The following is a 24,478-nucleotide window of genomic DNA, read 5'->3' as shown; positions in this document are numbered from 1 at the left end:
GCTTTCCCTGGGGAAATGAAGCTTACATTACCTTTAACAGAAATGTTGAATGGCTTTTCCACCATCCCAGCCACTGTGTTCACACTGCAGACCCAAACTCCTGAGTCTGGGGGTAGGATTTGGTGGATGGTGAATATGGCTACTGAGACATGGTCAGTATGATTAAAGTCATTTGGCTAGAACAGTCAAAAACAAAACAAAAAATATTTTTTAACTTCTAGAGAGGCATAAACATAAAGGTCCATAACACTGACCCCATTTCATTGTATAATAAGAAGTTTTCCAGAAGATTGAGAAGCTAAGTGCAATGCCATTATAATTGTTGGCCTAGTTCCAAAGCTATTGTAGTAGCCCCAAAAGTTTACATTGGATTGATGCCCTCTCAGATCCTGCTGTTGTATTTGTGTTTGGGAGTACAGGGTAAACACTTACAAGCAAGGAGTTTAATTTCTTATAAATGCTTCCAGATCGCATTTGTTCTTTTCTGGTCTGATACAAAAATGGTTGGGTGAGAGGACAATAGGTCTTCCTATTGGAGGGACTGTCAGGGGCTGTCAGTAGAATGGGCAAAGCCAGAGCTCTGAGGACACATGGACCCTTGCTACTTTCAATCAGTTCCTCAGTTACATATTCTTGTTCAGCCAGTTTCCCCTTTTTCAAAAATGGGAGGGGGGCGGTGCAAGTGATTCTGAGAAGTACAGATGAAGGAACAAGATGATGGCCGAGTATAATGCTCCAAAAATGTTCTCACCACATGAGTCAATTTGAAAAACGAGGCACATACAAAACTACCAACACAAGAGCTAAGGAAGCCACAGTGCCCACACTGGGTAGGAAAATGAAGAGACATAGGTGTTTGAGAACAGCTTAGCTTACACAATAAGACATTGCCTCAAAAAGAAAGAAGAAGTAGGAAAAAGGTTGTGTTTTCATCCTAATGAAAGGAGAAATTTTTGAAGTGGTAGATGCATTTAATCTGATTTAAACATTATGCAATGTATACATGTATGGGAATATCACATGGCAGTCTATAGGCACCATTTGCATATTTTTCATATATAACCTTTATATCAGCAAAAACAGTTAAAAATGAAAGTAAATACCTAAGAAAGAAGTTTTGCATAGCATAGCTATCTTTTACCATTCGTAGTTATTGATTCCACTAACTCATGAAAAAGCCACTAAGATGTCTGGAAACTCATTGTTTCTTCCATTGAATGCATAGTTTGTATGGAAGGGGGAACATTTTTATATAGTTCCTATCTCCAAGAGACCTCTCATGCTTGTCTTTAATTAAGTTGATTTTCTGTCATTTTTGAGGAAAAAAAGATAATTATTTAAAATTCTGTAGGTAAAAAAAAAATGATCTTCTTGAGAATCACTTATAACATGGAAATATATGGGGCAAACTCCTGGCTGTGTTCTATTTGTAATAGCTGAGAGGCAGAAGAAGGAAGAATATCTTGAATAACATGAAGGAATCACCATGATGTGTCCCTTGTCCTTAGTGAGTAAGCAAAGGGAAGAGGTATAGGAAAACCCAAAGAATACACTCAGGCCTAAAGGATTCTGTAGGTAAGAGTTTCTGAATTAGAAACGTCAAGAACAGATGCAAGATCTATCCATGTAGAGTCAAACAGATCATGCTGAACCCTCCTCTTCTAGAATCTCTTAAGTACTGGCGAATAGCATGATCGGAGTAGACACTCAGGAAGCTCTGTGTGCTGATGGCACAGGATCTTCCAAGCCATGGACACCATGTCCCTCTGGCCAGTAAGACATCTTCCTTTTCCTCCTAGGAGGAATCAGAGATGTGGAGATACTACAAAGCCAAATCCTTGCCCAGCCTGACATGTAAACATAGCACACCACAGTTAGACAGTCCTGTGGAATGAGGGCCATCTTGGCACTCTGTGGCATCAATCCAGTGTAACAGCATTTTCTCAACCTTGTACCACAACACTGACCAGGCAGAAGATGCAGTGAGGATCTTCTATATCGTCTAGAATCTAGTATTTTAGCAAAGCCGTCAACACACTGGTCAGGGGGGGATGTAAGCCTGCACTGACACCATCTTACTGTCTGAGGAGAACAGAGTAAGAATGGCTCTTACATGGAGCACTGTCCCATCTGGCTTCACCAGTGTCATTTCTTCATTGGCAGGAAGTGGCCAGCCAGAGGCTTTGCAGATGGGGCTAAATTTACCACTGTTGACTTCTATGAGATCTGGTAAATCTTCTATCTGTGGTGTCCTCCTTGGCATGCCTGAATAAAGAAAATATTACCATGAAATCTACTTTTTCAGCATAGTAACAACAATGCTAGAAAAAATAGATTCCTTAGCACATTATGAACAGCGCAAGAACTTTGAAAATATTCTGTTTTATCCTCACATCATAAACCTGTGAAGTGAATGTTATTGTCTCCTCTTTATAGATGAGGAAAGTGAGGTTCAGAGCCCAGAGTCAACATTCTTTACTGTAATTCTGAGTTCACTCAGCAGACCTAAAATGCTCAGTATTAAAACAAAAATCAGGCCACACCACTCCCCTGCCTTCCTGTTCAGTTTTGATCTTTCCTTTATTTTGCAGGGGATCCTCAGCATTTTTTGCTCAAGGAGGAATTCTCTCACTCGAGCCACACTATTATTTCTGGCTTTTTGTTAGAGATAAGAGTGTAACAGACTTTCCTGCCTGGGCTGGCTTTGAAGTGCAATCCTCACATCTCAGCCTCCTAAGTAGCAAGGGTTACAGGAAAGAGCTACTAGTGCCTGGCTCCCATTTTTCTTTTAAAGAGTATAATTACAAGCGAAAACTAGTTAACCCTTCTTCTTTTACAACTATTTAAAGATAATAAAAATATATTTTTAAAAACCTCATTCTTCCACTCCGCAGACACACAACGTTGCTGTCTAGCAGTATTAGCTTTAGTTTGTGTGTATGAGGGCTATGTCAGAGACTGGGAAGCCTGCCAGTGACCAATAAGTAAGGGTAACATGCTGATCTAGAAAACTCACACTTAATCAAAGAAGTGATGATAAATACAATTCCTTTAAATCAATTTTTAATGCAAAAGTCAAATTCAAAATGGTGCTACTAGTATCAAATAAAGAAAAAAATTCTCCAGTATGAGTGAAGGTAATAACTTCATACTAGAAAATGAATTACCCCAAAATAGAGAACCTCAATTAGAGAACTTCAGCTTATTTGAAATTAAGAGACATTTAAGAATGGTTGGGATGCAATCCAAGTGTGTCCCCCAAAGGAGATCTATCTTCAGTGTTACCATGTTGAAGGTGGTAGGGCTTTAAGAAATGGGATTTAAGCTGGGTGCTGATGGCTCACACTTAAAATCCTAGCTAGTCAAGAGGTGGAGATCTGAGGATTATGATTCAAAGCCAACTTAGGTTTGGAATTTTCCAATTAAACTTCAAAAAGTTGAAATGGGCCGGGCACCAGTGGCTCACACCTGTAATCCTATCTACTCAAGAGGCTGAGATCTGAGGATCATGGTTCAAAGTCAGCCCTGACAGGAAAGTCTGTGAGACTCTTATCTCCAATAAACCACTCAAAAACTGGAAGTGGTGCTGTGGCTCAAGCAGTAGAGCGCTCGCCTTGAGCTGAAGAGAGCAGGGACAGCACCCAAGCCCAGAGTTCAAGCCCCACGACCGAAAAAAAAAAAAGTTGAAATGGAGCTGTAGCTCAAGTAGTAGAGTGCTAGCTTTGAGCACAAAAGTTCAGGGACAGCACATAGGCCCTGCCAGCTGACCCCGGGACCAGCACCTTATTGGAAGGAAGGAAGGAAGGAAGGAAGGTAGGAAGGAAGGAAGGAAGGAAGAGAGGGAGGGAGGGAGGGAGGGACGGGGAGGGAAGGAAAAGAAAGAAAAAAGAAACAAGAGAAGAGAGGAGAGGGTGGGACCTAATATAAAGTCATTATGGAGAATTTCCTCAGACAGGATTAATGCAGCTCTTGTGGGATCCAGATTAATCCTTCAAGAGTGGGTAAATTGATCAAAAATAGCAAATCCTGAGTTTCTCTGGCTTCCTATAGTATTGTTATCTCTTCTGAACAACAGAAAACAGACTAATGCAAGACCAAAGTTATCCAATACTTAGTAAAGTATATAAGAGCAAGAAGTGCCCTGAGAGCAACAATAAGTTATGGGCTTCTATACATGGTCGTAGGAAGAGATAGAGTCAAGGTAAATATATCCGTAATGATGTTTGATTCTGGTATCCCATGTCTCAGGCCTAAACTGAAATGGGTAAAATTGTGTGGAGCAGGAAAGAAGGAGGTATAATTCCAAAGTAATCCCTTGATATGTCTGTAGATGTCCTCTTATATATTCTGAATGGAGATAGATGTGTGGTGGAGAATAGAATAATTTAAAGGGAGCTACTGTCTGAGCACATACTTTTCACATCAACAGCTTAGAACTAAAAGGAAGAAGTAAGGTACAAAATACAAATTCTTAGCTGGGCACCAGTGGCTCACACCTGTAATCCTAGCTACTCAGGAGGCTGAGATCCAAGAATCATGGTTCAAAGCCAGCCTGGGCAGGAAACTCCGTGAGACTCTTATCTCCAATAAACCACCAGAAAACCGGAAGTGGTGCTGTTACTCAAGTGGTTGAGCACTTGCCTTGAGCTGAAGAGCTGAGGAATAGCGCTCAGGCCCAGAGTTCAAGCTCCACGATTGATCAAAAAAAAAAAAAAAATCCTCAAATTTGCTAGTTAGTATGTCCTTCCTTTACTGACCACTCCTTAATTCCTGCTCTGGAGCAAACTCCAGACTTAGGAGAAGAAGAAAAGACATACAAGTTAGAAATCCTAAAACCTTTGAGATAACAACTGTGGGTATTGTCTTGCCATATGTGTTCTGATATTAAAAGCAGAGAAACGAATATAGCCACTTTATTCCATAACTTTTATATTTATATAATTTTTAGAAATAATATGATTTTTTTTGTTTTGTCTTTTTGTCGGTCATGGGGTCTGAACTCTGGGCCTGGGCGCTGTCCCTCATCTCTTCAGCTTAAGGCTAGTGCTCTACCACTTAAGCCATAGTCCCACTTTTGGCTTTTTCTGCTTATGTGGTGCTGAGGAATCAAACCCAGGGCCTCATGCTTGTGAGGCAAGCAATCTACCACTGAGCCATCTTCCCAGCCCCAAATATGTTTTTAATTTGAAAATATATTAAAGTGTGCTGCTTTAATTTTTAAAAGTGTATTTTTGGATACAAATTGGTAAACTTTTTCTGTAAAGAAAACATATTTCAGCTTTGCAAAGCCAGTTTTCACAAAAGCATCCACTGTCTGTATATTGTACATGATTAAGTGTACTTGTGCTTCAGTAAGATCTTCCCTATAATAACAGATGGTTGACAACAGAAAAAATATGCTAATCCATGCTTGCATCCAAGATAAACCTTTATATAGGCATGGTAAGTGAAAGCAGCTAGTCACAAAAGACTGTCTGTTATATGATCCCACTTACAGTGTATAAAAGGTCAAATATAGGCAAATAGATAGTCAGAAAGTGAATTAATGATTTCCAGACTCAGGAGGAGGGAAGGATGAGAGTTGCTGCTTATGGATTCAAGGTTTTTTGGGCGTGAGGACAATGATCTAAAACTAGATTATGACAATAATTTCACAAGATCATAAAGATGCTAAAAACCTTTGACTTCCACATTACAATGGGATGAACATTATGATATTAAAATTATAGCTCAAAAGCAAGGTGCCAGTGGCTCACACTTGTAATCCTAGCTACTTAGGAAGTTGAGATCTGAGCATTGTGGCTCAAAACCAGCCTGAGCAAGAATGTCTGTGAGACTCGTCTCTCCAATCAATTAACCACCAAAAACCCAGAAATGGAGCCGTGGTTCAAGTGGTAGAGTGCTAGCTTTGAACAAAAAAGCTCAAGGACAGAGGCTGGGTACTGAGTTCAAGCCCCACTACTAATATATATATATCTCAAGAAAGTTTTTTTAATCCTAAAATAGTGAATTGGATACTGGTCTGTGTATTTGAAGCCAGAATTATTGAATTAAAACTCCATGTCGAGATTTGTAACAAGTACAAAACTTTGGGTCCAACTTCTAGTGACAATCATTACATTTGTAATCTCTTATTTGTTTCATTCTTTCATCTCTTTTTGAAAATAATCTTTGTCAGATTCCTCCAAAGTAACCCTTTTCCTGTGGTACAAGGAAAAGGCTGGTCCTAACGTGGGAAGAGCAAGAGGGAGGAGAAGCTCTTGGCTTGTCAGCTGTCATTTATAAGGACCCCATGTTTCTTTCTAGTAGTGCAAAGAGAATCAAAGGCTGAAAGGAGAGCCCATAGGGACGAATGGGACTTTTGCTTTTTTTTTTTAAGATAACAGGTACATTTTTCCAGAGGAAAGCGAAAGTAGCTTGATGCCGGGCCCGAATACAGCAAGCAAGCCCTGCTCTGAGGTGTGAACAGGACCTCACGACAGTGTTACCTGGCTTTACCTTCTCTCTCACACCGGAGCCCTTGCCATCCTTGCGAGCAGAGGCATCCCTGGAAACGATCACACATCTCCCCTTTGGAACAACTGCACCTAAGTTTACAATCTGGCCCATAGTAACCAGGTTGGCATCCTGTCAACAGACATCAAAACAGTGTTAATTAGAAAGAGAGAGAAAGAAAAACGAAGGCTGAGAACTGGTTTATTTTCCCACCATGTTATCAACTTTGCCCATTCACTTAGGGAAGTGTGTGATTTAGTTGATTTGTCAGAAACGTTAAAAGATGGAGGTGTCTGTTTCCCAAGAGTTAAATAACTTCCTTCTAGTTCATTCCTCCCCAAGACACAGCTGTATTCAGACACCAATAACCCGAAAGCATGGGGCATTGTGGGGCAGAGGGGAGCAAGCAGCTTCTATTGGAGAAGTGGAATGTGGAAAAAAGGACTGGTCCAAGGCTCATTTCCTTAACTTTTCCCTTAAATCATTCAGTACAATTGACACTGTGTGAGGAGGTTAAAATGACACATAGATCCTGTAGTCTTAGTTGTCTGTCACATCAGAAGAAAGAATTGATGCAACTGCAGTCACTTGAAAGTAAGAGAGAAACGTCAGAAACAGAAAAAGGCAGATTCAAGGCTTTAGCCCTCAAAGCACCCACAAATCAGCACCCACTCAGAGCCTCGGATGAAGATAAAAGAACTGAACAAAGTTTGACCTGACGCCTAAGTGTCCAGAATTGAAGCTGGACTCCTACTAAACACACTAAAACAAAACAAAATCAGCATTCTTCAAAGGAATATACCACACTCCAGAATCCGCACAGTGTAATATTCCCAATGTCCAAGATATGCAACATACAATGCAATGGAGAACTACGGTCTGTTCTCAGGAGAACTGGAAATAAATAGAAACCAAATGTGAAGACCTAGAGATAAGAAAGAGTAGATACTCTTCAAGCAACTCAAATATGTTCAGAACAACCAAAACAAATATAAATTTCAGCCGAGAAATGGAAAGTATAAAAGAGAAGTTCTACCACAGAAAACTACAGCTATCATTGTGTGGCCATGGCAACAAAATGGAGGTGACAAAAAAAGGTTTGAACTTGCAGCTAGATCAATCGATAGACCACCTAGAGAACAGAGGGAAAAGGGATTTAGAACCTCAAGGAACTATGAGACAATATCATCAGGTGTAGCGCACCTGGGATTGGAGGTTCAAGAAAAAGCAGAGAGAAAAGGGAAGGAAAAAAAATGATTTGCAGAAATTGTGGCTTGGATATCCTCAATTTGTTGAAGTTGGCACAATTCCGGTTCAGGAGACCCCCAAGTAGGACTAATATAAAGGAAATGACACCAGGGCACATCATGATCACACAGCTGAAAACAAAAATGTTAGTCTTTGCAAACTTGTTTCTAATGTTTACTTCCTAGCAATGCATTTCAACAGGCTTCTGAACTACAAAAATGCCTGGGAAGGTGAAGGAACAACCACTCTTTAATCTTTGAGGTCCACTGAACTTCCTGGGATGATTCTTACAATTTGGTAGATAACAAATGGATTCTGTTGACTAATTGTCCTTATTTTTGTCAACTGTAATATTACCAAAATGGATGCAAAAAGCCTGCCAGTAGGCAAGCTTTTTGCTGTAGTTGGATAACCCAGACCAAATGCAGTCTTCATTTTAGCTATCAATCACAACTAAGATATCTCTAGGCTCAGTGCAGTCCCTATCAATATTTTCATGGGAGTTTTTTTTTTTAGACAAACAGAAGAAGCAAATTTAACACTCATCTGTAACAAAGAAAGATCCAGAATTGTCAAGGAAATATTGAGCAAGAAGATCAAAGCTATGTGCTTTCCACTACCTGATTTCAAAATAGTCTTCCAAGCCATGGTAATCAAAACAGTAGGACAGTAACATTGAAAACAGATATACAGACTAATGAAATGGAGATCCCAGAAATAAATGTATATATTACTGTCAGTTGACTCAACAAAGGCACTGAGTACACCCAATTGGTTAAGAGTAAATCACGGCACAGGGAATTAGACAACCATAGCAGAAGAATGAAGCCAGTGGGACATTTCATATCATATACAGAACTCAACCCAAAATTGAGTCAAAACTTAAACATAAGACCTAAAATTGTAAACCTACTAAAAGAAAACAGAGAAAATCTTTTAGTCTGGGCAAAGATCCTTGGGGTATGACCCAAACTCACAAGAAACAATAACAAAAATACACAAATAGGATTGCATCAAATTAAAAAGTTTCTTCTGCACAGCAAAAATTACGTACAACAGAGCAAAGAGACAATGATGGAAGGGGAGAATGTCTGAGAATGGGTTAGTGTCCAAAATTCATAAAAACGCAACTCTAGAAAAACAAACCTCCTGATTTAAAGATTGGCAAAGAACTTGAAGAGACCTTTCTCAAAAGAAGTTGCATGAAAGGCCAGAATATATATGTAACTATGTTTAGTATCAGCTCACCAACAAAGAAGGAAAAATCAAAACACCAATGAGATATCTCATACCTGTTAGAATGGCTGTTATAAACAGGACAGATAAAACCTAGAGAAAAGGAAACTCTTGTACATTGGTGAGAAGAATATAAATATGGAAACCAATGTGGAGGTTCCTTAAAAAAAATAAAAACAGAACTTCAATAGAATCCCACACAAAAGAATAAAATCTGTATCTCCACAGACATCTCTCCTCCCATATTCATTGCAGTATTACTCCCAACAGCCAAGATATGGAATCAACTATGGTAATCAACCTTACCTACCTACTTTAGGTAAAGAAAATAGATACAATTCAATGCAATACCTATCCAAATTCCAACCTCATTCTTCAAGGAAATAGAAGAGGCAATCCAAAAATTCATATGGAACAATAAAAGACCCCGAATAGCAAAAACGCTCCTGAATGGAAAGAACACTGCTGGAGGAATATCAATACCAAACTTCAAACTCTACTATAAAGCCATAGTAATCAAAACAGCTTGGTATTGGCATAAGAACAGACCTCAGGACCAATGGAATAGAATTGAAAACCCAGAAATGAACCTACAGACCTATAGCCATCTAATCTTCGATAAGGGAGCTAAAACAATAGAATGGAAGAAAGACAGCCTCTTCAGTAAATGGTGCTGGCAAAATTGGTTAACTACATGTAGAAAACTAAAGCTAGATGCTTATATATCACCCTGCACCAGAATCAACTCCAAATGGATCAAAGACCTTGAACTCAAAGCAGACACTCTGAAAACATTACAGGATGGAATAGGAGAAACCGTAGGTCTCCTTGGCTCTGGCCGAAATTTTCTGAATAGAGACCCGGAAACACAACAAATCAAAGAAAGGTTGGACAAATGGGATTGCATAAAGTTGCAGAGCTTCTGCAGGGCAAATGACATAGCTAGCAAGATCAATAGAAAGCCCACGGATTGGGAGAAGATCTTTACTAGCCATACAACGGACAAGGGTCTCATATCTAAAATATACTTGGAACTCAAAAAATTAAACCCCCCAACAACAAATCCTCAAAGAAACAACTGCCCAATAAATAAGTGGGCGAAAGACTTAAAGAGAAACTTCTCTGAAGAAGAAAGAAGGATGGCCAATAGACACATGAAGAAATGTTCAACATCCCTAGCCATAAAAGAAATGCAAATCAAAACAACATTGAGATATCACCTCACTACAGTTAGAATGGCAAAAATCAAGAACTCTAACAACAACAGATGCTGGAGGGGATGTGGACAGAAAGGAACCTTACTTCATTGTTGGTGGGAATGTAAACTTGTTCAACCACTTTGGAAAGCAGTATGGAGGTTCCTCAAAAGACTTCACATAGAGCTCCCCTATGACCCAGCAATCCCACTTTTGGGCATTTACCCTAATGTTTACAAACAAGACCACACTAAAGCTACCAGCACAACTATGTTTATTGCAGCATTATTTACCATAGCTAAGATATGGAACCAACCCAGATGTCCCTCAGTAGATGAATGGATCAAGAAAATGTGGTATATATACACAATGGAATTCTATGCCTCCATCAGAAAGAATGACATTGCCCCATTTGTTAGGAAATGGAAAAACTTGGAAAAAATTATATTAAGTGAAGTAAGCCAGGCCCAAAGAAACGTAGGTCCCATGGTTTCCCTTATTTGTAATATCTAGTATATGTATGATCAAGCGGAAAAGGTCAGATAATGTGATGTCAGGAAAATGAACCCTTAGATGTGTATTTTAATGTTTTTTTCTTTCATGCATGTGTTTCTAACACATTTATAAGATTATCTTTTTGTTGCTTTGTATGTCCCTCCCCCACAGTATAACCCCTGCTTTCACTATATTTGATGTCAGTATAACTTGTGGAGGAGATGGGGAAAAACCAGTTGTTTAAGGATACAGGTGGACCTGTTGCAACAATGAGAAGTACAAGTTGTCATGTCCAAAACGAGCTTTACAACGTTGGTGCGGGGGGGGGGGGGGGGGGGGGGGAGGAGAAGGATTGGGATTGGGGGGGGGGAGGCTGGGAAGGGATGTGAAGGGTAAACAAAGGAGGAGGCTGCAATGCTTGGTAAGAAATGTACGCATTATCCTGCTCATGTAACTGTAACTCCTCTGTACAGTATGTTCACAAATAAAATTAAATTAAATTTAAAAAATAAATAGATACGGGGGGGGAGGGGGGGAAGGATTGGGTGGGGGGGAGGGGGGAGGCTGGGAAGGGAGGTGAAGGGTAAACAAAAGAGGAGGCTGCAATGCTTGGTAAGAAATGTATGCATTATCCTGCCCATGTAATTGTAACCCCTCTGTACAGTATGTTCTCAAATAAAATAAAATTAAATTAAAAAAAAAAAAGAAAATGTGGTATATATACACAATGGAATTCTATGTCTCCATCAGAAAGAATGACATTTCCCCATTTGTTAGGAAATGGAAAGGCTTGGAAAAAATTATATTAAGTGAAGTAAGCCAGGCCCAAAGAAACATAGGTCCCATGGTTTCCCTTATTTGCAATTACTAGTATATGTATGAGTCAAGCGGAAAAGGTCAGATAATGTGATGTTAGGAAAATGAACCCTTAAATATGTATTTTAATGTTTTTTTTCTTTCATGCTTGTGTTTCTAACGCATTTATAAGATTATTTCTTTGTTGCTTTGTATGTCCCTCCCCCACAGTGTAACCCCCGCTTTCATTATAGTTGATGTCAGTATAACTTGTGGAGGAGATGGGGAAAAACAAGTCGTTTAAGGATTCAGGTGGACCTGTTGTAACAATGAGAAGTACAAAATGTCATGTCAAAAACGAGCTTTATAATTTCGGTGGGGGGGGGGGGGGAAGAGGGGAGGATTGGGTGGGGGGGAGGGGGGAGGCTGGGAAGGGAGGTGAAGGGTAAACAAAGGAGGAGGCTGCAATGCTTGGTAAGAAATGTATGCATTATCCTGCCCATGTAATTGTAACCCCTCTGTACAGTATGTTCTCAAATAAAATAAAATTAAATTAAAAAAAAAAGATAATAGATACATATGTACAACACACACACACACACACACAGACACACACATACACACACATAGTGGACATCAATTATCCTTAAAAAAGAGGAAAATGTCCAATTTGGGGCAACCTAGATGAATCTTGAGGACATCATCTAAGTGAAATAAGCCAGCTTAGGCCAGATACTGCACAATTGATCTCCTATATAAAAACGAAAAATGTTCAACTCATGGCAGCAGAAAATAATGGCTGTCAAGGACACAGAGGTAGAGGGAACTAGAAAGATGTTGGTCAATGTATGAAAGGTGTTGGTTATGTAGTTTAAATAAGTACTGAACATACATGGTATGGAAACTATAGTTAATAACACTAGATTGTGAAGCCAGGAATTGTAAATGTCTGTGATCCCAGCACTCCAGACGGTGAGATAGGACACTCAAGAGTACAAGGCTAGTCTGGGCTACATTGCAAGACACTGTAATAGTAGAAGCAGTAGTAACAGTAGTAACAGTGCCCTTGAAAATTTTGTTCTCCCTACAAACACACACAAAAGATGACTACAAGGTAATGGGTAGTTAGCTTGAGAGTGGTATTTATTTAGCATTTAAGGTGAGGCCCACAGCTGAAAAGATCTTTATCATTTTCAAGCCTTAAATCTGCCTAGATGGAACCTTAAACTCTGATTTTGTACGGCCCACTGCAAAATCTTCCAAGGTCTTTCTATTCCAACTGCATTCTGAAAGTGAACAGCAATGGAGCCATCTAGGAGTTTGTTAGAAATGCAGAATTTCAGGCCCCAGGATAGAGCCAGCAAATCAGAATCTGTGTTTTGACAAGATCCTCACGTGATACATATGAGAAAAACTTTGTGAGCACCAGATTCCTCCTGGGAAAATAGAACTTCTTTGTGATGGAAGCATCTGTGATTTGAAACCTGGTAACCCAGCAATAAGACTGAGCAGAGGGAGCTTCCTGCTGTATCCACTTTGTGATTCCCCGCAGAGGGTGTGGTTCAAGGGTAGGATGGATGCCTACCTTGATTACACTGCAGGCCCTGCCAGCCTGTGGCACAGGAACACCCATAGGGGTCTGGGAGACAGAAAACGTAAGACTTGCATCCTTCTGGTCCGCTGCATCTTTCTTTACAAGTTCTGCCAAATGTGTGCAGTTCACAGGCTTTGGGGGGAAAGGGAAAGCTTGTTCAGAACCAAGTTGCAACCCCTGGAAATTCACAATTCTTCCGTAAGAGTCTCTCCTAGAGTAGTGAGCAAGGAAAGCAGTCTGATCTCAGCTGGGACAGGAGGAATGTTCTCCAGTCACAGAAAATGAGACCACCTCATCCAGAGGCCCTGCCCAAACCTAAGAAGAGACTGTCACATTGCAGGCATTATCAATGTGTGTGTTTATTATAACTTTCCAGTGGTTGGCAAAAGAGAACCTTTAGGAAAGAGGACATTTTTTCTAATTCACACAGAGGTACCCTGTGACCTAATAGAGACCATTTAACAATCTTTTTCCAACGATGATCAAATTTAAACTTCTAGATCCAGGAACAGTGACTGTTTAATCCACAGCTTAGAGCTGGGCATGGTGGTATATTCCTGTAATCCCAGAACGTGAGAGAGTAAAGCAGGGAGAGCAAGAATGAGAGGCCAGGTTGGGCTCTGTAGTGAGCCTCTGAGTTAATAAGTCCATCCATGGATGAGCAAACAAATGAGTGAACATATCAATCCATTCACAGGCGACCATCCAGTACTCTTTACTTACCCTTCTCACATGTCTTCCCCATAAACCCAGGAGGGCAAATGCATTCCCCAGTATCTTCATGGCAGACTCCATTGTTCATACAAGTAGTACAGTCCCAGTTACATTCGGGGCCCCACTTCTGAGCTTCACATCCTTCGGTTAAGAAAAAGAAAAAACACAAAACTAGTGAGTATACCACATTCACGCAATAAACCTTACTGAGAAACTACTGTGAAAGAATCATTTAGTACTTTAGTGAATACTGGTGAATATAATATAGATAATGGAGATAAAATAGTCCCTAGCCACGCACCCATGATCCAAACCTATCATCCTAGCTACTCAGGAGGGTGAGATTTGAGGATCTCTGTTCAGAGCCAGACAGGGCAGAAAAGCCCATAGCAGACTATCTCCAATGAACCAGCAAAAAGCTGGAAGTGAAGGTATAGCTCAAGGGGTAGAGAATCAGACGTGAGCATAAAACTTGAGCTTCATGTGAGATCCTGAGTTCAAGCTGAAATACTCCACACATGTGCATGCATACATGTGCACACACACACACACACACACACACACACACACACACACACACACACACACACAGAGTCCAAGACCACCTTAGCAGAAAAGAAAATAAGGCCAGAGAATGTGCTCTAGGGTGAAGACAAGACAAGGGAAGAAAACCTGGCTAGTTTGGGGAGTATGGTAGAGACTTGGAGCAGTGTTTTCATTGTGTGGCCCCTGACCAGTGTGGTTCCCTTTATCACCTAGAAAGCTGATAGAAATGTATATCTTGGAGCTCTAACTCCCAACCCCCAACCTATGAATAAGAAACTCTGGTCATGGCCTAACAGTCTATGACCAAACTAGAGTTTGAGAACCTTTGGTATGGATGGAAGGAGGGAGAAAGCCAAAAAGAAAGGAACACCCAAGAGTACCCCCTATAATTCAGTTGCAAAGTGTATAAGAAACAGTGACACAAGATACACAAAACCAATGACACAATGTTTTTAGATTCACCTTTCCTATTTACTTCTAATACTTGGTTATCTTTTTAATTGTTAACAATATCCAAGAATACCTTCTTTATAAAATCCAGGGAGGGGGTGGGTGAGGTCAGGAGTTTAGTTTCCTGTCTCTGTCTGAAGGGGTTGGAGCTCTTTGTCTCTGAACATTGGTTTCACTCAGTGTTAAGCTTGGACCTATGCCTACTGTTGATGTCACTTACAATCTCATTGGCAAGAACTCCTGGTTATCAATATTTTCTCTAAAATAATCAGAAAGACTGTCAACACAGACCACTTCTATCAATCTTCCATGTAATAGATAAAGCCACAAAATGTGCCAAAAGGAGCCAATACTCACGTTCCTTAATATATAAAGGGAGAAAGTCTCTGCACAAATTAGTGGATTTGGGGAGATTCAGGCAACATGGCCAAAAAATGATGGCAGACATGAAGCTAGAGGAGTTGCTCAAGTGATAAAGCCCCAGTTGTGAGTGAAAACCTCAGCAAGAGCATATAGGTCCTGAGTTCAAATGCCAACAAAAAGAGCAGACAATATAACGTGGCAAAATTAAACAAACCATACTTGTTCAAACTTGTTTGCCTTAGAGCAGCATTTGTCCACCCAATTACATGTACACCTGCTGTGACTTGGAATTCACCATGGCTCAGGGGTCTGTTCTCAACACCAGTTCTATGCTTAACATACAGTTATGATGGATGCATTTTGTTGAGTGAATGAGAAGGAATAAGCTACCACCATGAATTAGTGATATCAGTCATCAGTTGAATGAGAGTACAGCTTCAAGTATTTAGAACTGGGCTGAATTTTTTTGGTTTTTGCATTTTTAATTTACTTTTTGATTATTATTATTAAATAGATGTACGAAAGGGTTACGATTCCATAAGTCAGGTTATAAGTGCAATGCCTCTTGGACAATGTTACCCCTTTCAGACAATGTCACCCCTTTCTTCAGTTCTTCCCTGGATTCTGTCTCTTCTGGAACTTGCTTGTTGGTTTTTCCATCAATTTCCCGAGTCCTTAGTGTCTTTCCAGCTAAAACCTGGTTTTTGTTGAAGCATCTCAAGTCAGTTTCTGCTACTTGCAACTAAAACGCCTAACAACACCACCACAGACGGCAGCCTCTCAGTCACTTACTCCGGACTATGAGCCTGGTGAAAGCCGAGGTGAAGAGGTTTCCTCCTATGTACCGAGCTGAGTACACTCCAGCGTCCTGGGGCTGAGCATGAGGCAGGTGCACTTCTAAAATATCAGGTACTTCATGCCGGGGCACTGAATGGATGAAGGAACCTGGTCGGAGGGAAAAGTACAGAACCATAAGTTGCACTGGAACCCCATTTCTTTCTTTGTTCTCACAATCAGAAAACTTCCCACGATGGGCATGTATTGCCTATATATACACCATGTACATTTATGAACGTACAATGTGTGTGGCATGTGTACATTTAAATCCCTATCTTAATTTATTTTTACTAAATAACCAAACACATGCCTTAAGAGACTATCTGTCACAGACAGAACTCGATGGACTTACATGGTAACGGCTTTACTTCAAACACCTGCCCATTAACCTGAATAGGACAAAGACCTGACACATACTTCACACCAGAGTGATGGAACAAAATAAAACATAAACTCACCATTTTTGTAAATCACTGCATCTTCTTCTTTAATTAACACCTTTTTGAAAGATATATTCACATTATCACCCCTATCCACAGTCATAGTTAACGTAGCTGGAAGGAAGGAAGCTTTAAAAAAAAAGAGAGAGAGAGAAAAAAAAATGAAGTCACTTGTAGTTCCAAGGAGCAACTAATGTGAGGCTTCAAAAGATGAGAGCCAGCATTTCCCAGGAGTTTTAATACCAGAATTTGCCAGAAGTCATTTGGTTTATACACTATGGAAAACAATGGTGGCTTTTAGAGCTTAAAGTTATGTACTCCTTAAGAATCAGATAAAAAATGGTCATTTCGTCTATAAAAAGGTGCATGTGCATACATTGTATATTAATGCAATTTTCTATGCAATTGTATGGGGAAATGGGGGTTTTATGCTGATTAGCATCTATTATCAAACTAGATCTTGATATTAACTACAAGCCATAGTATCTATGAATCTTCCATCTTTCTTCGATACAAAGTTTCCTCTAAGTAGAAAAGAAAAAAGCATCTGTCAACTCTCTTTTCCCTTGGTCCTTTGTGTGACAGTTTTTGTTGCTCAAAATAATTTTAATTGTTTTAGAATGTTCCAAGCATATCCCAAATGGAATGAGCACAGTGCTTGACTTACTGATAGTATAAATGTTGGAAAATTGAAGAATTAAGACAATGTAGGAACCTAATATTTTATCTTCTACCATTCAAAATGCACAAGCTGACATAGTTATGGGAATTGGGAAATACCAGGAAGAAACAGTGAGTTATTCTCTGACTTATAAAATCAGAAGTCAAGTGATTGAGAGCTTCTATCTCTCTGCCATGCCTGGAATGCAACATTGTCTGAGTCCCTTGGTTTATGAGTAAACTCTCTTAACATTCTCCCAGCAGAAACAGTTTCTAAATTAATTTAATTTATGTCATAATATGCAAAACATCACTCTCTGTGGAATAAAAAAAATTTACTTAGTGCTTTTTAAAGTTAAGTTAACTGTTAACCATGGAAGAATTACCATTCAAAGAATAGGAAACAAAGTCAAATATGGTACCAAGGTTAGTCCCAGGGAAAAACATAAGGCCCTATTTAAAAAATAAACAAAAATGTAAAGGCCTGGAGACATGGATAAAGTAGGAGAGTACTTGCTTAGCATGCTTTTGGCCCCAGTATTGAGAGAGAACGAGAGAGAGACAGACAGACAGACAGAAACAATATATACAAATTTCCTAAATACGAAGGGCAGGAGAGAACAAAAATTTTTAAATGACGAAGATGAGAACTAATAGGTCTAAAGAAAACCAAGGTACAGAAAAAGCAGAATAAGAGGACAGAGGACATGAGCAATATATATTGAAATGGCTGCCTGTCATTTTCCCTGAACGGCATCCTACTAAACCTTTGTTTCTCCTGGAAAGGTCAAGGTGGGGAGGGGTGCAGGTATAGACTCACAAAGTGAATGAAACCATGAACAGTTTTTGAAGACTACATCGTAACCATATTAAAGAAAATGGCACATCAACTTGAAAATGAAGGCACTAAACTAAAAGAAACTGTTTTTTGTATTTTCTAAAGCTAAAATCTTTTAGGGATAAAAATAATCATTACATGATAAAAAGAAGTAAGTATCTACCATCTAGTAAAATTTTCTTTAGAATATTTTATTCACATTTCTTGTTCAGGAAGAGATAATAATCCTGAATAAGTACATGTACAACAGAGCTTCAAAACCCATGGAATAAAAACTACCAGGAGTAAAGGAAGAAACTGAAAAAAATCTATAAGCATAGCAGAAAATTTCAGAAACAGAGTGATCACTCAGACTGAAAGCTACCAAGAAAAATTGTAGAATGTTTAAATAATACCACTAAAGATCTGTTGACTATTCATGGAGCCCTGCATCTAATTGTATGGCACATGTTATTTTCAAGTATATTGCCTCCCTAGTAGGCCACAGAATCCATCTCCATGAAAAACAAATTCTCTGACTATAAATGCTGTAACTTCGAAATTAATAGCAAACTACCCTGCACCCTACGATATGAATTCTTGTAAAATTTCAGCCCAGGACTGAGCTTTGAGTCACTCCTTCTGAAACACTTGGAATGACTCACCTGGTCACCGTGCATAGGTTCTTATTTTATCTGTGTCTTTTGCATAGGGGACTTGAGAGAAATGTATCAAGGGCTGTGCGTACTTCTGGCTTAGACAGCTACCCTAGAAGGGCAGAAGATGCTTCTAAACCACCTTTGGAAGGACCTGGGCTTTGGGCTGTTGACTTGTTTTCTGTAGGCTGTGCCTGCTTACTTGGGCATGGTGCACTGTCAGGACTCCTTGTGTGCCATGTATGTGAATACAGAAAGATAGCATGGGGCAAATTCAGAGGGAGTATGAGCAACAGAATCAGACAGACAGGGCTTGAATCTCTGCCACCCACTGGACCATTTTGAGTGAGTTATTTCATCTCTGGGAATTTCAGTGTCCTTGTTGTAATTTAGAAGTAATATCTGCCATCTAAGTTGTTAGGAATATTAAGTGATGAACGTTGACCCGCCCCCCTCCAGGGACTTGCAGTATCCTTTCCAAAGAGAAATAAATGACCACATGGCTATGCTGATATCTGTCCTATAAACCTTGCAGGGAAGGTCGGCAAGCTAGGCAAAGTATGTGTGTGTAGCAAGAAGGCAACATGGAGTTCCTTCTCACACTGACAAGATGCCTCATTCAGCCACTCTGTGTGCGTGTGCGTGCTTGTGTGTGTGTGTGTGTGTGTGTGTGTGTGTGTGTGTAAAGTTCTTGTCTCTTAGGCTCCTATGAGAACTTTTTTGTTTCTGATCATTTCTGCTCTTGTTACTTTCTATGTGGTTTGTTTGTATTTTTATGGTCCCTTTGTTGTGAAGGTTGTTCAGTTGACCGTGGGACTTCTCACTCAGCATTGTATTCTGGAAAGGAACTGAGATTCCTCAGCAGGCTCAATTCCAATGTAGCTTTTTCCCCTATGCTCTGGCTCTTTTATTATTTCAGACTTCACAACCTTGTAAGCTCCCTGTTTTTTTAGGGACATGGTCACAGCAGAGTTTAACTGCTACCTACTCTATTACCTCCTACATTAATGTCTCTAGGTTGATCATCTTCTGCTGATGATCTTTTAAATGAAGACGCTCTAACTTCATATCCTACCTTGGCCTTCCTGATGACACTTGAGCTGGGCTTGTATTTGGTGCACTTGTAGTAATGTCAAGTGACTTAACTAGATCATAAATAGTAGTGTCTACTAAGGGACTAAGCAGTATTTCAAGCACTTCACTTAGATTTAATTTTCATAGTATCTCTATAAGTATTATCATTAGCCAAATTTTACAAATGTGAAGTAAAAAAATAAAAGTACAAAATGCTTAAGTTCATCCAAATAGTAAGATCACACAAGCACTGAAAGAGTTAGGATTTGAACCATGGAACCTGGCTGGGTGTGAGAAGGAATGGTGTCTCATGGATTACCTAACATTAGCACTCAGAGCTTTAATTTTCCACCCATGTCATTTTATATTCATATTGTCAAAGCCTAGGTTGGAATATGACTTGCTTAAATTTATTGGGATGGATTAAGAGCCTGAAGAACAGAATTCACTTTTTCTTCAAGGTCTAGAGGAAGAAAGTAGACAGTAGTTAAAATTTTACAGATGTTTTTCATGGATGAAAACAATTGTGCTAAATTTCTGTTGTCTCCTTGAATTTAATGTCAGATACATACTCAGGGTAATAGTGTGTGTGTGTGTGTGTGTGTGTGTGTGTGTGTGTGTGTGTGTGTGTGTGTGTGTGTGTGTGTGTGTGTTGTCGGTCATGGGGCTTGAACTCTGGGCCTGGGCACTGTCCCTCAGCTACCACTTGAGCTACAGTGCCACTAGTGGTTTTCTAGTGGTTTATTAGATAAGAGTTTCATGGACTTTCCTGCCCATGATCCTCAGATCTCAGCCTCCTGAGTAGCTAGGATTAGAGGCGTGAGCCACTGGCGCACAGCAATAATGTGTTTTTATGTCACTATTTTGTAGCTGTCACTACAGTCCCATCAAGACAGCATATCCACAGTTTCCTGAAATGGGGATAGAGTTACAGGTGACAAAGTGCCTTACTTAAAGCCTCCTAACAGTGAGTTCATCTGAAAGTTGAAGCACAAACAGAAGACCTCCACATTCATTCCATAGCATCTTCTCTCCAGACCAGTTTCCAAGCCCACATCCCTAGCTCTCCTATCCAAATCATGAGTTTCCTCTTCTCTTTCCGCTAGGCCTCACCAGCTCCTAGCCTTTTATCAGTCTCCATCTAGGAGGTCTCTGTGGACCCTACAGCCCCTAGAACACAGGGTAGCTGGCTTCATGGCTACTCTCTAAATGCCCTTACAAGTGGTGTTTGCCTCTACTAGACAGATCATTCCAGGAGAATAGGACTGCATCTTGTTTTAAAGGTAGTACAGGCTGGTAGATACAGCCTAGCCTGTGGGATTCAGGTGTGAATTCATTCTCCCATGTCTAACACTCACTATGAGTGACAGCAACTATTACAAGAGTGATAGGCCCCGTCTATGGATGGGTCTTAGGAATGCTCACCTGATACACATTTAGTAAAGACTGATTAGAGACAGCAGTGTATGTAAAGTTGCCAGGGGAGATGTCAGATACTAAGTATTCAGGAAATGTTAACATCTTGGAATCTCCAGTCTACAAATAGAGATTCAAGAATAATTGTAGGATGGAAAAGATAAACAAATGCTTCTGGTTTCAGTTTTTCCTATTTTTCGTCATGCTTTTAACATGAAGAAATAGAACATAGCTACATAACATCTGTGTTATGTACCTACAGATGGCTCCTCTTGACTAACAAGTCATATTTGGGCAATATCATATTCTAATGTAAAGCTATTTCTTAGTGAACCACGAAGAAATAAAAACCTACATGTCTTTGATGAATCATTCTGAAACAGATTTTTGGATCTGAGAATGTTTCAAACTTCATAACTCACTACTCCCAAATGAAATTCCCATTGAGGTTTGAACACATTGCTGTTGATCGTGTTAGATGATGCCATTGATAAAAAAAAAAAAAAACAGTTTGGTTATTTGAGGTGTGTGAGCCAATTTCAGCTGCGCTTTGGCACATCTCAAATGGATTTTCCACTTCCTTCCCAGAAGTACGAGTCAGCAACAAGCAGGAATAGAGTGATGTTTGTTCTATCCTGCTGTGTCCTGGGCAGGCATTTCTGAGATTCCCTGATGTTTGACTACACGATTAATGCCATCATGAAGACATAGTTTTGGAGGTCTTTCTGGTTCACCATAATGGATAATCCTTCTCCTCAAGCTATGTTTCCCCAGCGGGATGGTCAACAAGAAAATCCAAACCATTTCTCTAACCTAGTATGTTGTTATTGTTCAAATACAGAGGAAAATGTGTTCGTTATTTTCCTAATTTGTATAAACCTCAGAAATATATGATATTTAAAATGAATAGGTCCACTAAATTATTATTCCAAAGGACTATCATAGTGATGGTTGCTAAACATTCACTGCAATCCTTAAGTACCTCACTGACTCTCAAATGTATTGGTAGAAAACTGTATCTCCATCCTGTTCACATGAAGGAAAAATGGCTTCAATTAAGTAACTTACACTGCATCGGACTATTCAGTACAGAGCTATACTCAAACCCATTCTGGCTGGTTTCTACTCCCACATCTTTTTTCTGTGTCCTACGCTACCTTTTAGGGTTTCAAATGAAATGATTATACTTTATAAATCCAGTGCTCAAATCAGAGAAAGAATTGTTAACAGCAAGACTTATAGGTAAAAGGAAATGTTATGATTATCAAGATAAGTGCTGAAGTCAGATTATCACATGCCATTACCACCCATTGCAAACTGTTTTTATCACTCTACATCTTCTTTTGAAGTGTGTTTGTATACAAGCATTTAAGAACATATTACTGTGTAAGTCGGTGCACATATAGAAGCTGTGTATATTTCTAATCAACAATTTCTTACCATCTAAACAGAATTCTGTAGCTGTTATTACATCCATTTCACAAACAGTGATAAATGAGACCAATAAAAGTTAAATAACTTGCTTAAAGTCACACAGCATGCCAGTTACTGGTGGCTTATGCCTGCAATCAGGAGGCTGAGATTTGAGGATCAAGGTTGGAAGCCAACCCAGGCAGGAAAGTCTATGAGACTCTTAACTGCAATCAACAAGCAAAGAGCCAGAAGTGGAGTTGTTGCTCAAGTGGTAGAGTGATAGCATTGAGCAAAAATGATGAAGGTCAGAACCAGGCCCTGAGTACAAGCCCTAGGACCAATGTATATGTGTATACACACATGTGTATATGTGTATGCACGTGCATGTGTGCACACACACACAAACACAAAACCATATAGCTGGTGTGTAGTAAGGAAAAGTTCAAAGTCAAGGGTGTAAGTCCACTGCATATTCCCTCCACTATTGTTCATTATCTAAATGTGTCCACCTCATTGAATTGAATTGAAGATACCTCTTACCTGTGATGATCTGGACTCTCAGTTAGGAGAAATCATTATGGTTGTTTTTTGACATACAATGTTCTGGTTCACTAAGATTGTATTTTTATCATTTATGCCTTGTCAAGAATAATCTTTAGGTCACCCCAAAATGACATGGTGACACTTCACATTTGATTCCCATGAAACCCTTGGGGAATAATGCTCATATCTTCCTTTAGAAGGTGGGAACTCAGCAATGACATTACTCTTTATACGAATCAAATCCAAAATGACACGTGAAAAATAATAGAGCTGACTTTCAGCATGATGGCTTTGGGCGCCTCAGATCCCTTTGTTCAACCTCCCTTCCCTCACTGGAGAGCTGCATTCCCGGGAATGCCTGTTGTACACTTTTCCCACTTGTCCTGGTGTCATATAAAGGTGAGCATTATAGTTTTGCTAAGAAAATACTTTCCTTTATAAGTAGTGAAAAATGATTTTATCACTTTGGACCTTAAAATGAGCTTGTTGCCTTAAAATCTTTTACACTGCTAGCAAATTCAATGATTTTTTTTTTTTTTTTTTTTACTGAATCTTAGATAGCAGCTAACTGTGAAATCCGCCATGGTATGGCAAGGTGACACTTTGATAGAGTCTCAGGACACACCCCGACAACAATTCACCCAATCAAAGATTTATAGACAAGGTTTATAAACATATTCTGCTTTGAGAATTACTTAAGAGGCTGAGATCTAAAGATCATGGTTCAAAACCAGTCCAGGCAAGAAAGTCCATAAGACTCTTATCTCCGATTAGTCACCCAAAAGCCAGAAATGAAGCTGTGATTTTAGTGGCAAAGTGGGAGCCTTGAATGAAAAACTAAAGACAGGGCCCAGGCTCTGAGTTCACAACAAAGAAAGGAAGGAAGGAAGGAAAGAAGGAAGGAAGGAAGGAAGGAAGGAAGGAAGGAAGGAAGGAAGGAAGGAAGGAAGGAAGGAAGAAAGGAAGGAGCAAACAAACTGCAAATTAGAGCAATGGTGTACTACTTACCTAAATCAGTTTTGTTTTGTTGATCATGGTGCTTGGATTCAGGGCCTGGGCACTCTCCCACAGCTCTTTTGCTTAAAGCTAGTGCTCTACCACTTTGAGCCATAGCACCATTTCTCTGAATCAGCTTTATAATTAAAAATCAAATTCCTCAAGAGATCACAATATCATTTCATGACACAATAATTTCTGAGCCTTTGTGATTACTTTCCTTTATCTTAGGCATAAGTCACCCAAAGTGGGTGATAGGTGAGGGGCCATATCATTCCAGTGGGACAAAAAAGAGGCCATCATGGCTGGAATTCTGTACCTTCCTCCCAGAAGACAGCATCCAGAAATCTACCTGCCTATATGGGTCTGGGAGCCTTAGCACACAATCCTTAAATAATATTTGCAATTCCAGCTCCTTCACCTGCCATCACATGAAAGAGCTGACCAAAAGATTTACCTCACGACCTCCTCTTATTTTAGGAGAAGAGCTCAGT

The 24,478-nt window shown here is 39.7% G+C and overlaps 1 protein-coding gene across 2 annotated transcripts in view; it reads right to left on the bottom strand.

Annotated features, from left to right (window-relative positions):
• Nucleotides 1–24,478, bottom strand: part of Tek (TEK receptor tyrosine kinase) — a 102,799-nt gene that overhangs the window by 37,531 nt on the left and 40,790 nt on the right. For both annotated transcript variants that reach the window (XM_042695452.1, XM_042695458.1), the window contains exons 3-9: nt 16,428–16,538; nt 15,925–16,077; nt 13,783–13,914; nt 13,051–13,191; nt 6,499–6,627; nt 2,114–2,265; nt 32–176 (exon numbers count right to left, since the gene is read on the bottom strand). In XM_042695452.1, coding sequence (XP_042551386.1) covers nt 32–176; nt 2,114–2,265; nt 6,499–6,627; nt 13,051–13,191; nt 13,783–13,914; nt 15,925–16,077; nt 16,428–16,538 — 963 coding nt within the window. The remainder of the gene's footprint in view (nt 1–31; nt 177–2,113; nt 2,266–6,498; nt 6,628–13,050; nt 13,192–13,782; nt 13,915–15,924; nt 16,078–16,427; nt 16,539–24,478) is intronic.

Source organism: Dipodomys spectabilis, unplaced genomic scaffold (assembly GCF_019054845.1).
Source record: "Dipodomys spectabilis isolate Male_0828 unplaced genomic scaffold, ASM1905484v1 ptg000006l, whole genome shotgun sequence".
NCBI classification, from domain to species: Eukaryota; Metazoa; Chordata; class Mammalia; order Rodentia; family Heteromyidae; genus Dipodomys; species Dipodomys spectabilis.
This window is presented reverse-complemented; position numbering and strand designations above follow the sequence as displayed.